The sequence below is a fragment of the Xenopus tropicalis genome, chromosome 4 (genome assembly GCF_000004195.4).
Source record: "Xenopus tropicalis strain Nigerian chromosome 4, UCB_Xtro_10.0, whole genome shotgun sequence".
In the NCBI taxonomy this organism is placed as follows: domain Eukaryota; kingdom Metazoa; phylum Chordata; class Amphibia; order Anura; family Pipidae; genus Xenopus; species Xenopus tropicalis.
In genome coordinates this window covers 122082633-122093838 of record NC_030680.2, presented here as the reverse complement: position 1 = coordinate 122093838, position 11206 = coordinate 122082633, and the positions used below count along the sequence as shown (strand labels likewise).

General features: G+C 38.8%; 1 protein-coding gene across 1 annotated transcript; it reads right to left on the bottom strand.

Moving 5' to 3' along the window:
• Positions 1-841: 841 nt before the first annotated feature.
• On the bottom strand, positions 842-11182 carry eif3l (eukaryotic translation initiation factor 3 subunit L). Its single transcript, NM_203649.1, is given in 15 exon segments — positions 842-1038; positions 1486-1566; positions 2108-2297; positions 2387-2560; positions 2667-2800; positions 3236-3406; positions 3508-3662; positions 4156-4327; positions 4471-4544; positions 4674-4743; positions 5960-6021; positions 7356-7435; positions 7927-8137; positions 9424-9472; positions 11099-11182. Coding segments are annotated over 15 exon segments (1689 nt in total). The 5' UTR covers positions 11126-11182; the 3' UTR covers positions 842-999.
• Between the last annotated feature and the right edge of the window lie 24 nt (positions 11183-11206).

The following is an 11206-nucleotide window of genomic DNA, read 5'->3' as shown; positions in this document are numbered from 1 at the left end:
CACCTGGGAAACTAAGAATATGGCTAGCCCCATGTGAAATCTCAAAATTAAAATTTAAAAAAAAATCTGTTTGCTCTTTTAAAAAATGGATTTTAATGCAGGATTCTGTTGGAGGAACTCATTTATATTTTCCAGGGACAGAAGCCCTTTAATATCTTTCTGTAGACCTTCAGTACTAAAATCAACATCTAAGTATAGGTCTCACCAGTGACAAGAAAGTAGTAGGCATGGGCACCAAGTTAATCCTTTCAACTTTAGTTTTTTGTTATAGCAAAACCAAGAAATGTTTATCTGTCCAATCTGATCATTTTACTTAAGGCCATGTCCAAAATGTTCCTTCATAATTGCCTTAATGAATGTTTTTTTGTGGTGTTTCATCTTTTGCAAATGTTACTGTGCTGAGATACTAGCATAAAGGTAGAAGCCACTTCAGACATTGCAATGACACTATGACCCTCCCTGATGACCTAAATGCATTGACATTTATCATCATCTCCTTTAGGGAGAGGTTTGCACAGACCTCTAGTGATTTGTACTTTTCTTCTTTTCAATCTTTTTCTGCTTCTGAAGACCTGCGAGAATAGAGTTCCTGCTTTTTTCTATGAGCAGACTTAGGATATTCTTCCTAATAGTTGGCCCTTAATTCAACTGATCAGCCTTTGACATGGGATATAATGCTACAGACTGTTTTACTTTCAGGCATACATAACTGCTGTCAAGCTCATCGAATCCCTTAGGAGAAAAATGCTATGTAAATAACCCCAGTTGGGATTCTCGTTTACTATATTTGTTGGTTTGTTACATTGCTAAATTGCCATCATTATTCCACTATATAATCATATACCTTTACAAACTTTATTAGGCGAGACATCTTATTTAAGAAGAGATAACAGAATAGAGAATTGAAGGTATTTTATTAAAAGTTGTTGAAGTCCTTTTCTGTGTATGTTCCACAGATTTAAGGTTTGACAAACTGTATCTATAAATAGTTGAGTCATGTTAAGGTTTCTGGCTCATTTTCTTTAGGGTCTTGTTCAGCTGTGGATAAAAAGGAAAAGCATGTCAGTACCATATCAAAGGTTCTGGATGCCCTTTACTCTACACTGCTTTCACTCTTGAACACAGTCGCAGACATGACAATGGCCAAAAGCAGTTAAGATAATGCTGCATCTGCCAAGAACAACATTACATTGACATGGATTTAATCTGAAACATATAACTCCAAATTATCATCCAAGACTACGATCAATGTCACTATTGTCTTTCTGAATGTATGTATGCATAATACCCAGAATTCATAGAATACATAGTGCCCTGTTACGGTAACTAGCAAATAACTATAGATCATTACTACCCACTATAAACAAACCGAGACAAAGGTTTTATATGACAACAGTACAAGGATATGGACACATTGTTTCTTTATGGGACGCTAAAGTGAAACACAGCATAATTACTTCCCATGGAATACTGTAGTCCTCTTACCTCCTCAAACTTGTGAATCTGTCGTATGAAGAAGTCTCCATACCGCCTAGCAACTTTAGTATCTGCAATGTGTATCATATCCTGAATATAGAAGACAATATAGTTAAGAAGGCTGCAGAACAAAAGAGTGTGTGTATATCTATACATATTTTTTTCTCCAGATGCACACTCCACTTATATTCAATCCAATTTATTGCTTCATAAAATTACATCAACGTTTCGGCCCTGGTCTAGGGTGAGGACAGAAGTCGGAGGATGCTAAAGCAGCTGCAAGGATCCGCAGGTCCCTGGGGGGGGGGGGGTGATGGAGGATGCTGGGGGTGGAGTTGGAGGATGCTGGGGTGGGAAGCTGCAGGATGCTGGGGAGTGGAGCTGTGAGGCCCCGTGATTTCTGATGGCAGCCCTTGGCATAACGCTGGCCCGGCCTGGCTGTAAGTGAATGTGGCCCCTGAGCCAAAAAGTTTGCCCACCCCTGGTCTAGAAGGTAGGCAGTGGTGCACACACAAGGCTCTACCAGAACTGGTTAGATTAGAGCCTGGTTAGATGAAAACATGTTAGTCCTTGAATTCTTAATTAATGGCTTTAAAGGTCCTAGCTGGAAGGAGGAAAAGTTATCTGTCACCTTATCTATGTAGAAGTCTACTTCTGAGGCAGACTGGAATTCTCCTTCGAGGGCAGAAATACCACTGGTCCAAACCAAGTTCTTCATTTTGTGTTTGAAAACCAGTAACTGAATACGGAACTCTTGTTCTGGGAGATCCAAGAATCCAGCCAGTTTGGCTACAGGCATGGTTGTATAGAGTTTCAGAAAACTAAAACACAATAGAGAGTAATAGGCATACAATGAAATCTTAATGTAAGCCAACAGTGTCTCTTGTAAGGTGTAAAGAGGCAGACTTACCTTCTTATTGTGGAAAGCTGGGCTTGCTGCTGCACCTCATCAAGGAACACCTTAAGTTGCTGCAGGTAGGGCTCCTTGTGGTAGTTGGGATGAACGTTGTCATAATTGGGGACCACTGGGGACAGGAATTTGGGGCAAGCATAATTGAAAAGCTCCTCATAGATCTGGGCATCTCTGTAAAGGAAAAAAAAGTCGGTCAACCTATAGGTAGAAGCAGTTTAACCCATCCGCTCTATGAGCCTTTTTAGCAAGTTTTATCATGTTACTCTTCATTACTCACCCTTTCTGCATGCGAAGCATCTTATCCCCATATTTCTCTCTTAGCTGAGTGTGGATGCTCTCGTCAATTCTCATGGGGTACATGGTGAGGGCGATGGCTAGAAGACCATGCATCTGCTCATTCTGCTTGTTAATCTGCACCAACAGAAGATAAGTTAACTGGTATCTAGTGGGCAAAAAACTGAAAAGGGCAAGAAAAGTAAGACTTGATATGCAACCAGATGCATTCAGCTACGGGAAAGAGGATACTTTACTTTTTCATAATAACCCTAGCAAAGGGCAAACTACACTGGGGCAGGGGTTGAAGCATTTTTAAAAAAAAATGTTGTTGTATATAAAGGACACTAGTAATAATTTAAAGGGAAGTTCACCATAAAATAAATTCACATTTGTCTTTGGCCTTAGTTTAGTTGCCAATTTAAGGCAATATAGATACTGTGCCTCAAGAGTAACAAATATTTATATATATTTTTTGGTGTGCAGGGGAAAAAAAACAGATATGATCATTAAATTAGTTTTACAGGTGAGAAGAGACAGCCAGCATGTACATGAGCAATAAAAAGGACCTACCATCTCATACTTGTATGTGGTCCTTTGAAACATACTCTTCGTCCTCTGAATATACAGCAGAATGTTGGCAAACACACGGATGGCATCCTGATATCTCCTCATCATGAGGTAAGCAAAGCCTACATAGTAATATGTAGTGACCTGGCACTCAGGCACACGTGAATACATGCTCTGTCAAAGAAGGAATAAACAGAAAAGAACTGCAGGGTCACAAACCTACAGGAGGAAACTCCACTTAAAGGCTCAAATAGGAGTGTATTTGGGTATATTACCTTTTTGTTAAGCTCAATATTCTCCAGCACCTTGATGGCTTGGTAATAATCCCCTAGCAGGGAGTGGAGACGCAGGAGACCAACAAGGCTGAAGTAACCCAACATCTTGTAAAGAGAGTGTCGCCCATATTCCCCAGCCACACTTTCAGGGTCCCCTGCAAACAAAGAACTAATCAGAAACATACTTTGTGCAAATACCTTGAGTCTTTTTGTTTATCAATTACACAGAACCACTGACATGCATAATTGCTAAAAATCTCAGAAGCGAAGCTTTAATGGAATAGGTTTTAACCTTTCAAACAGGAATGGTGATTTCTGTAGTGGCTTAAACAGTTCTGGCAAGGGATTTAAAAAGATCACCAAACAGTTGGGTATCAATCAAAATGTAATCACGGCACTTACAGATAGCTTTTACCACTGCTGAAGTCAAAGCCATTGAAGTCTACCATTAGACACAGGCTGAATAAATTAGATCTACATGGGAGATGTACCAGGAGGAAAACTCAGCAGTCCAAAAAAGGGCTTAAAACTACAGTTTGCCCATTAACACCACTGTCTTGGTTAGCGTCTATACACTATATTTTAGGCCATCTAACAGGCCCCATAGGTTGCTTCATCCTTTGAACCAAACAGGGCCCCTTTTCTTACCTCCACTGGTATAGACCTCCAGCTGGCGGTTGATGTTGGACTTATCAACCAATGAGTGTAGAACATTTAGTACACTGTGGACATTCCAGATCTTGGGGTTGGAGCGCAGGAATTCAATCTCCTCCTCTGATTTTTTGGCTGTTTTACAACGATATTGACTGAATGACTGGAACTGAGAGAATGAATAAGAAAAAAAGAAAAAGGTGCTTAGAAAAAAAATCATATTTTAATACAGACTCTCTAGGTCACAGAACACAAGTACAGCATGGTCACCTGGATGTTCCAAATTAGACATACAAGGAGGAAAATACAGACCTGGTAAATAAATTCATCTATAATGTCCCACAGCCATTGGTTTGGAAGTTCTAAAGGAGCAGGTCCATCAGCATCTGTGATAGGAATACACAAATTTTACCCTGCTTCTCTGTTAAGTTCCACTCACAATCTTGCAGACTCCCTCCCACACAGTTTCCCAATAAGCAACAATCGCCGCACTGCATACATTCCTGTACACTTACTGAGTATGTAGTTGAAGAGGTTGCAGTAATTGTAATAGGATTCAAAACGCTGCTCCAGTGTTGGACCACCCTGAAGTAATAAATATGCTTATTATTATTAGTGTAGACAGTCAGAAAGAATGATGTGAAGGTCAAATAATAAACTGCAAGATATAAACTAAATATAACTAGAAGCACTTTAACATTTATAAGATACCTTAACAATCCATTCTCTTGCGAAGGGTTACGTTGGCAAACTAACTAAATTCATTCCTGCTTGTTCTACTGTAGATTTGCTTTTTATTTTTCAAAAATGAATGCCATTTTGTAGCTACAGGTTCACAGTTCTGTCTGCTGTATTGCCTATCTATCACAAAACATTCTAATAATCTAGATACTACTCAAACAGGGAACATTTTACAATTCTCAGTCAAGGGGAATTTTTCCAAACAGTTTTTTGCACAATAAAACAAAATGTAACTATAACTTTTAAGGATAAATTGATTAAAAATGTTCAGTGGTTTAAAAGATACAGTATTTTTAAACATAACCAACTGAACAGTATCTGTATCCCTTGTGTGTGTCTGGTTCTAAAGCTTAAAAAATTGCAGTTCTCCTTTAGGTCTTTGAAGCAGCTGTCTTCTGCTACATTGTTTGTGGAGTCCAGAAAACAGACTCTGTTTTAATAGCAAGTACATTTACATACATTTACAACATACATTTTGCACAATTGTATGCTCTCTCCCTCATTTTTTGGTATGGTTTCACAACACTGAATTATGTAGGCATCTTATGAAGCGGAGGCCACCGTAGAGACCAAATAAAGCAGGACATGTTATTCGGATTTGTTTATTTCACTGCCCTGCCATCTAATTAGGGAAACTTTACCCACTGTTGCAAACTTGTGTATATCTGTCACAATGCCTTGCTATAATAGGTCCTTTCTTACAGAACTATTAAATACAAAACATGCAAGGCATTGTAGGAATTAGTACTTGGCTAAAGGGAATTGTACTATACACTTTCAACGGTAGGCGTAAATTAGGACAAGCAGTACATACATGGCAGATACAATTACATATACACTTTAAAATAATCAAACTTTTAAATTGATGTATATTGAAAAGGTGATAATAGCATTTTCTTTCACTGTAAAGACTTTTACATTCAGTATTTGGATGGAATTCCCCTTTACAGAGGCCTCTGTAAATAATCCAATAATTGCTGTACCTTTTCAATCAGGATAGCAATACATTATAAAGCTATAAAAGGACTCAATCAGCACTACTTTTCACAATGATACTCACACTGACTTTGGCGTAAATGTGCCTGTAATATAATTCTTTATATAAAATCAGGAACACTGCATCTGAAAGAAAAAAGATGTTATATTTACCTTAACACAGTCCAGTAAGGGTAGGGTAATTGCACTGAAAGGAAAACTATACCCCCTATACCAACAGATAGTTTATTTAATGTAAAAGTAGAAGGTGAAATAAAAACTAAGTAAGCTTTATCAGAAAGGTCTATGTAAATACAGCCATAAGCACTTTTTTTTGCAAACGTTCCAGTGTCTGACTTCCTCTCTCAGAAACAGCCTTAATTCCAGGGGCCAGAGTTTGCATGGTTCTCTCCCCTCTCCTGCTCCCCCCTCCCACCAGAATACTCCCCCGCCTTAGGAATGTGTGATCTCAGCTATAACTGCTAAAGCAGGACTTTCCTTCTCCTTTAAGTCACCTATTAAATAATCTTACCTATCTATTTATCTAGATATATATATATATACCATGCTGAAATACTTTTTGTAAAACCTTTATTTTTTCTGATGATATTATTTTGAAGTCCTGTGAGTGCTGGCCTCTGCTGATGGGGCCTGGCATGTATGTGTGCCTTTGCTTGTTTTTTTCCACTGTGAATCCTATGATCCCTGGAGGCAGCATTTAGTTCTTAAAATGGCAATTTTCTATTTAGAACTACCCAATAGCACATACTACTAAAAAAGTATATATTTCTGAAAATGGTTTATTTAAATGAAGCAGGGTTTTATATTTGAGCTTGTTTATGCAATATATATTTTTTTTATAGAGACCTATATTATGTGGGGGTATAGTTTTCCTTTAAATTTACTTTAACAATGAAAGTGCTAAAATATATAATCATATTGATTTAAATATAATGTTCATTTAATCAGCACATGCTTCACAGCTCTAATATAATTTAGAGACACCTTATAGCCTTCTCATGAAAAATATATTGTTCTCACAATATATGCCAGTGGAGAAACCAGTTATGAACCCTGTGATTTTAAGTACTAAAAGCCAACCCCTCAAGGCTTGTAAGAGGGACTGTGCTCACAAACAAACCAGGAGGACACATACATGCTATGGTACATCAGCCAATGAATGACCAGACCCATGTCATTTACTTTCACAATTCCTTTTACAATTAAATGCCCAATTTATTTTTTTTAGTCAGGTGGTCAGTGAGTGAGCATAAAAAGGGAAATATTTACTGATAAGTATATGCCAATTTGATAAGATTCAATTTGGCAAGGGTATTCTTATCCTGATAAGGTCACTTATTAGGATATAAATTATCTGTTTCATTTAGAGCATATTGTTCTCCTTTAAGGTGGAGCACCCTAACATACACAACCTCTACTGATGCTGGACCATAAACACCTACTGTGGGAAAACTACTCACCATTTCCAACTTGAGGTGCAATGGCTTCTGCTTCAGGCCAAGGGGAATTCTTGAAAAATCGCTCTGTGAGTTTGGTCCAGCTGTATGATGAATTATGATTTAGGTACAGCAGATTTCAATGGGGATAAAGATCATGAAAGACATCTGATAACTAAATCTAGCAATTCACCAAAAGTATAGCTTCCTATTAAATTATACAGAACACCAAGCTCAATTGGATATTAAGAATAAAAACATATGTTTAAAGACACATTAATGTATTCAACTTGAGGTAACATTGCAAATGAAAACACAGTTAAACTGATATAAGAGCTACTTATGCAGAAGACTGTAACATGCAAAGTATCTATCTTTATAAATGCTGTCAGTAAACTTGAAATGCAGATAACTGCAGGGGCAAATGTGTGATGCCTGGTGTAAGTGTGTACCCTTTGACTGTACAAAGCAACTTCAAACTAACTTGGTGTTCTCCTCTTCAAAGGAGTATGGTGACTGGTTTGCAGTTCTTAGGTTTCAAATTTCGCTACAAATGTGTTTAAATCATTGGTGACAGATAATCAACAATATTCACCTGTTTTCATAGATGTCCTGGATTTCATAAACCTTCTGATCTATTACATCGCTGGACACTCTGCTGGCCTGCAGCTCATACACTTTTTGGTCAATAAGGTCAGACACAGTCTTGTGGAAGTACTGAATGAAATTTTTAATTACTTCAGGGATGACTTGATAAGTCTGCTGTTCATACTGTCGTTCATAAGCCAGGTCTTGCTTAGGGTCACCTGCAAACAGAGGCATAGATTCAGGAAAAAAAAACTAGCATCTTATCAATGCAACTTCTGCAGCACTTATCTCCTACAAACAGCTTAACCATGATCTTTATGTATTTGTTTTGTGTGTTTCTACCCTTATCTGGATATTCAGTAAACGTTAAAGGAGAAGGAAAGGTAAAAACTAAGTAAGCTTTATCAGAAAGGTCAGGAAGCTTCCTCATAGTCTTAAGATAGTCTTACAAACTGCACATGTACAGTGGTCTTGGTGCAGGAGCATGGCATTATGGGAATTTTGTTTACAGAGCTCAGCTGGTTTTTTTTTTTTTTTCTATGAGGTTTCTGATTATCTGAACAGGCGAAAAATGGGGAGACTTAAGGGCACTATTGAGAAAACTGAAGGTATGCCTGCAGCGTGAGATTAACACTTTATTAGTCTTTTCTTCTCCTTTACTAGGGCTCATTTACAGTGCAAGTGCTAGTTTGGACACAAAATTAAGCACACAATAAAGAAAAACTGACACCAGAAATTAAGCTGTTTTAATATATCATAACATTATCTTTGCCTGAGCTTCGAATTTTTGACATAAAGGTATTTTCGCAATGCTTTCACATTACCTATCTGATCCCCTATGTTCTTTTATGAAGGGGCTGCCATATTTGTGCAGCAGTAGGCCTAGAATCTTTAACCGACAGACTGAGAAGAGACAGTCAGGTTAGCAAAAAAGTCAGGTTTAGGAACTTCAAGTGACAATTATTAACAGATGCAAACCTATCTGTAAAAAAGGATCAACATGACATATTACTTTTTATGAACATTAATATTTTGAAAAGTAGTTTTTTTTTCATGTCAGTATCACTTTAACACTCTTTACAAAAGGTTTCCTCCCCTAGTGGGTTGGCTTTATAAGCCAGTACCAATGTGCCAGAAGTGAAGGAATAATGTCCGTCCCAAATGGTCACTGTAGCTTGCAGCCAAATCTGTCAAACCAGATAGTAAATTGCTTCCAAATTGTGGGGCGTGCATCCTAATGGGTGCAGTGGATGAAAATAGAATTTAAAGGGAAAATAAACAATGCATCATAGATTAAAAAAACCATGGTAGTTGCATGATATTTGTGTCAAAAAAAGTGCATCTTGCACTTTGAATCACTTTGCAAATAAGCCTGATGTCTGTAATCACAAAAAAAAAAAAACTATTTCACTGCAATAGCATGACAACATAGAATTACAAAAACTATATTTAATAAGAAAAAAAAGAGTAAATGTATAAATCTAGGTGCAAAAAATGTACCTACCAGTATGCATATCATAATCTGCCTGGTAATTGTATGGATCATAAGAACCCTGTAAAGAAATAAAAATGTTAGTATGGAGCAAGATGATAGTATAAATTGGCCGATCTGTGTTAGGCTGAAGCACTTTTACAGATGCAAGTTATGTCACAAATAGCAAATTGAAATAAGCTAGTGTAGGGACCCATAGGGTTAAATGCCCTATGGAGTGATATCCCTACCTCTTCACATATCCCTGGGCAGAAGCCTTTGTAACATTTTACAGGTATATCTTATCCTTTATTGGCCCATATGGTTGTCCACACCCCTTGTAGCCTCATATAGTGTCTAGCAAGGAGGTGTGGCTTCCTCTTTGGCTCTCTGTCTGTCATCCAACAACAGCTCCACTGAGCCTGGGCACAGCAACAGGCCCCAGCACAGCCATTATCACCCCAGATACCAACATCCTATCTGGAGAAGTCGGGGACAGGGCCCCGTGAACGAGGTGTAGACAGAATAGCAGTTCTTGTGATAGCATCCTCTAGGAGGAGTGAGCTCAGTTAGATCTATATAGTAAGGGCAGCTCAGCCCCCAACTAGAAGACAGCCCTGGGAGTATTTCCTCCACTAGGCAATATTGCCTTAGCTTAGGGCCACGGACTAGTGACAGGATACAGGTTAGTATAAACCCTGATCTCTGCCCAGCCATAGGACCCACAAGAGTTAAAGGTTATCAACCTGGGGATTGACTTCACTATCCAGACTGCCTTCCAAAGTGGTGCCAAGCTGACAGGTACTTTACCCTGCCCAGACTCTACCAAGAGGTGGGATAAACCGGTGGTACCCTCCTTTACTATCCTCAGTGGGTTCTGTTATATCTACATGTCTCTGAGTATTGATTGAGCCCTGTGCTTATAACATCTGTCTTGGACAATAGAGAGTTAACAGTTTGATTGCAAGAGCTCCTGGCATCCATTTTCTAAATTTGAACTAACAAACTACACAGTACCAGTGGGAGTTGTAGTACAACAACACCGTTCATCCCAATTCCTTTCACATAGCGAAGGCCCATTCCTTTGAGAGTCCCAATGTACCCCATGCTCTGTCCATAGCCGTAGTTTGTCTAATTATAGCCAAAAAGGGGTTACACTAGGATAGTGGGAAAGCCAAAGGAGCTAGTCTGCCCCATGTTAGATTGCAAGCCACTATACTGTTGGACAGAGCCATAACTAGCAGTCAGGGCCAGCTTGTGATACATTAGACTGGCTGGGCAGTACAGACAAGTGTTACTGCTCTGATATATACATGTGTACAGCAGGAACCCACTATGTAGGCTCACAGTTGCTATCTGGCCAGTATATTACTGACCTGGCTACTAGGCTTACTGACAGTGTTAACAAGGGTGGCAAAACCGGTATTCGTTAATGTGAATATATAGCAGGGAGGGGATTCAGCACTAACACACGTCTTTATTTTATAGTCCCACCTTGCCACCAAACATGAAGCCTCAGAACTAATCTGCCATATTACAAAATCTCAAATAAAGATAACGTGCATATTATTACTATGGCATTGTTCTTTTAACACAAGGGATTGAAGTCCTATAACCCTAACTATCATATCCCACAGCAACGTCTCTAGCTATAGTGCAATGCACCGCACCCCAAAGCAATCAGGGCCAAAAGGCCAACGCTACTCACTTCAAACTCTTCGTTGGCGTAGGACATGGTTATATCGTGCGAACAGGACACCGAACACCGGCACCCGCGGAGCGCACACTACACACTTAAACAGGAAGAGAAAAGGGA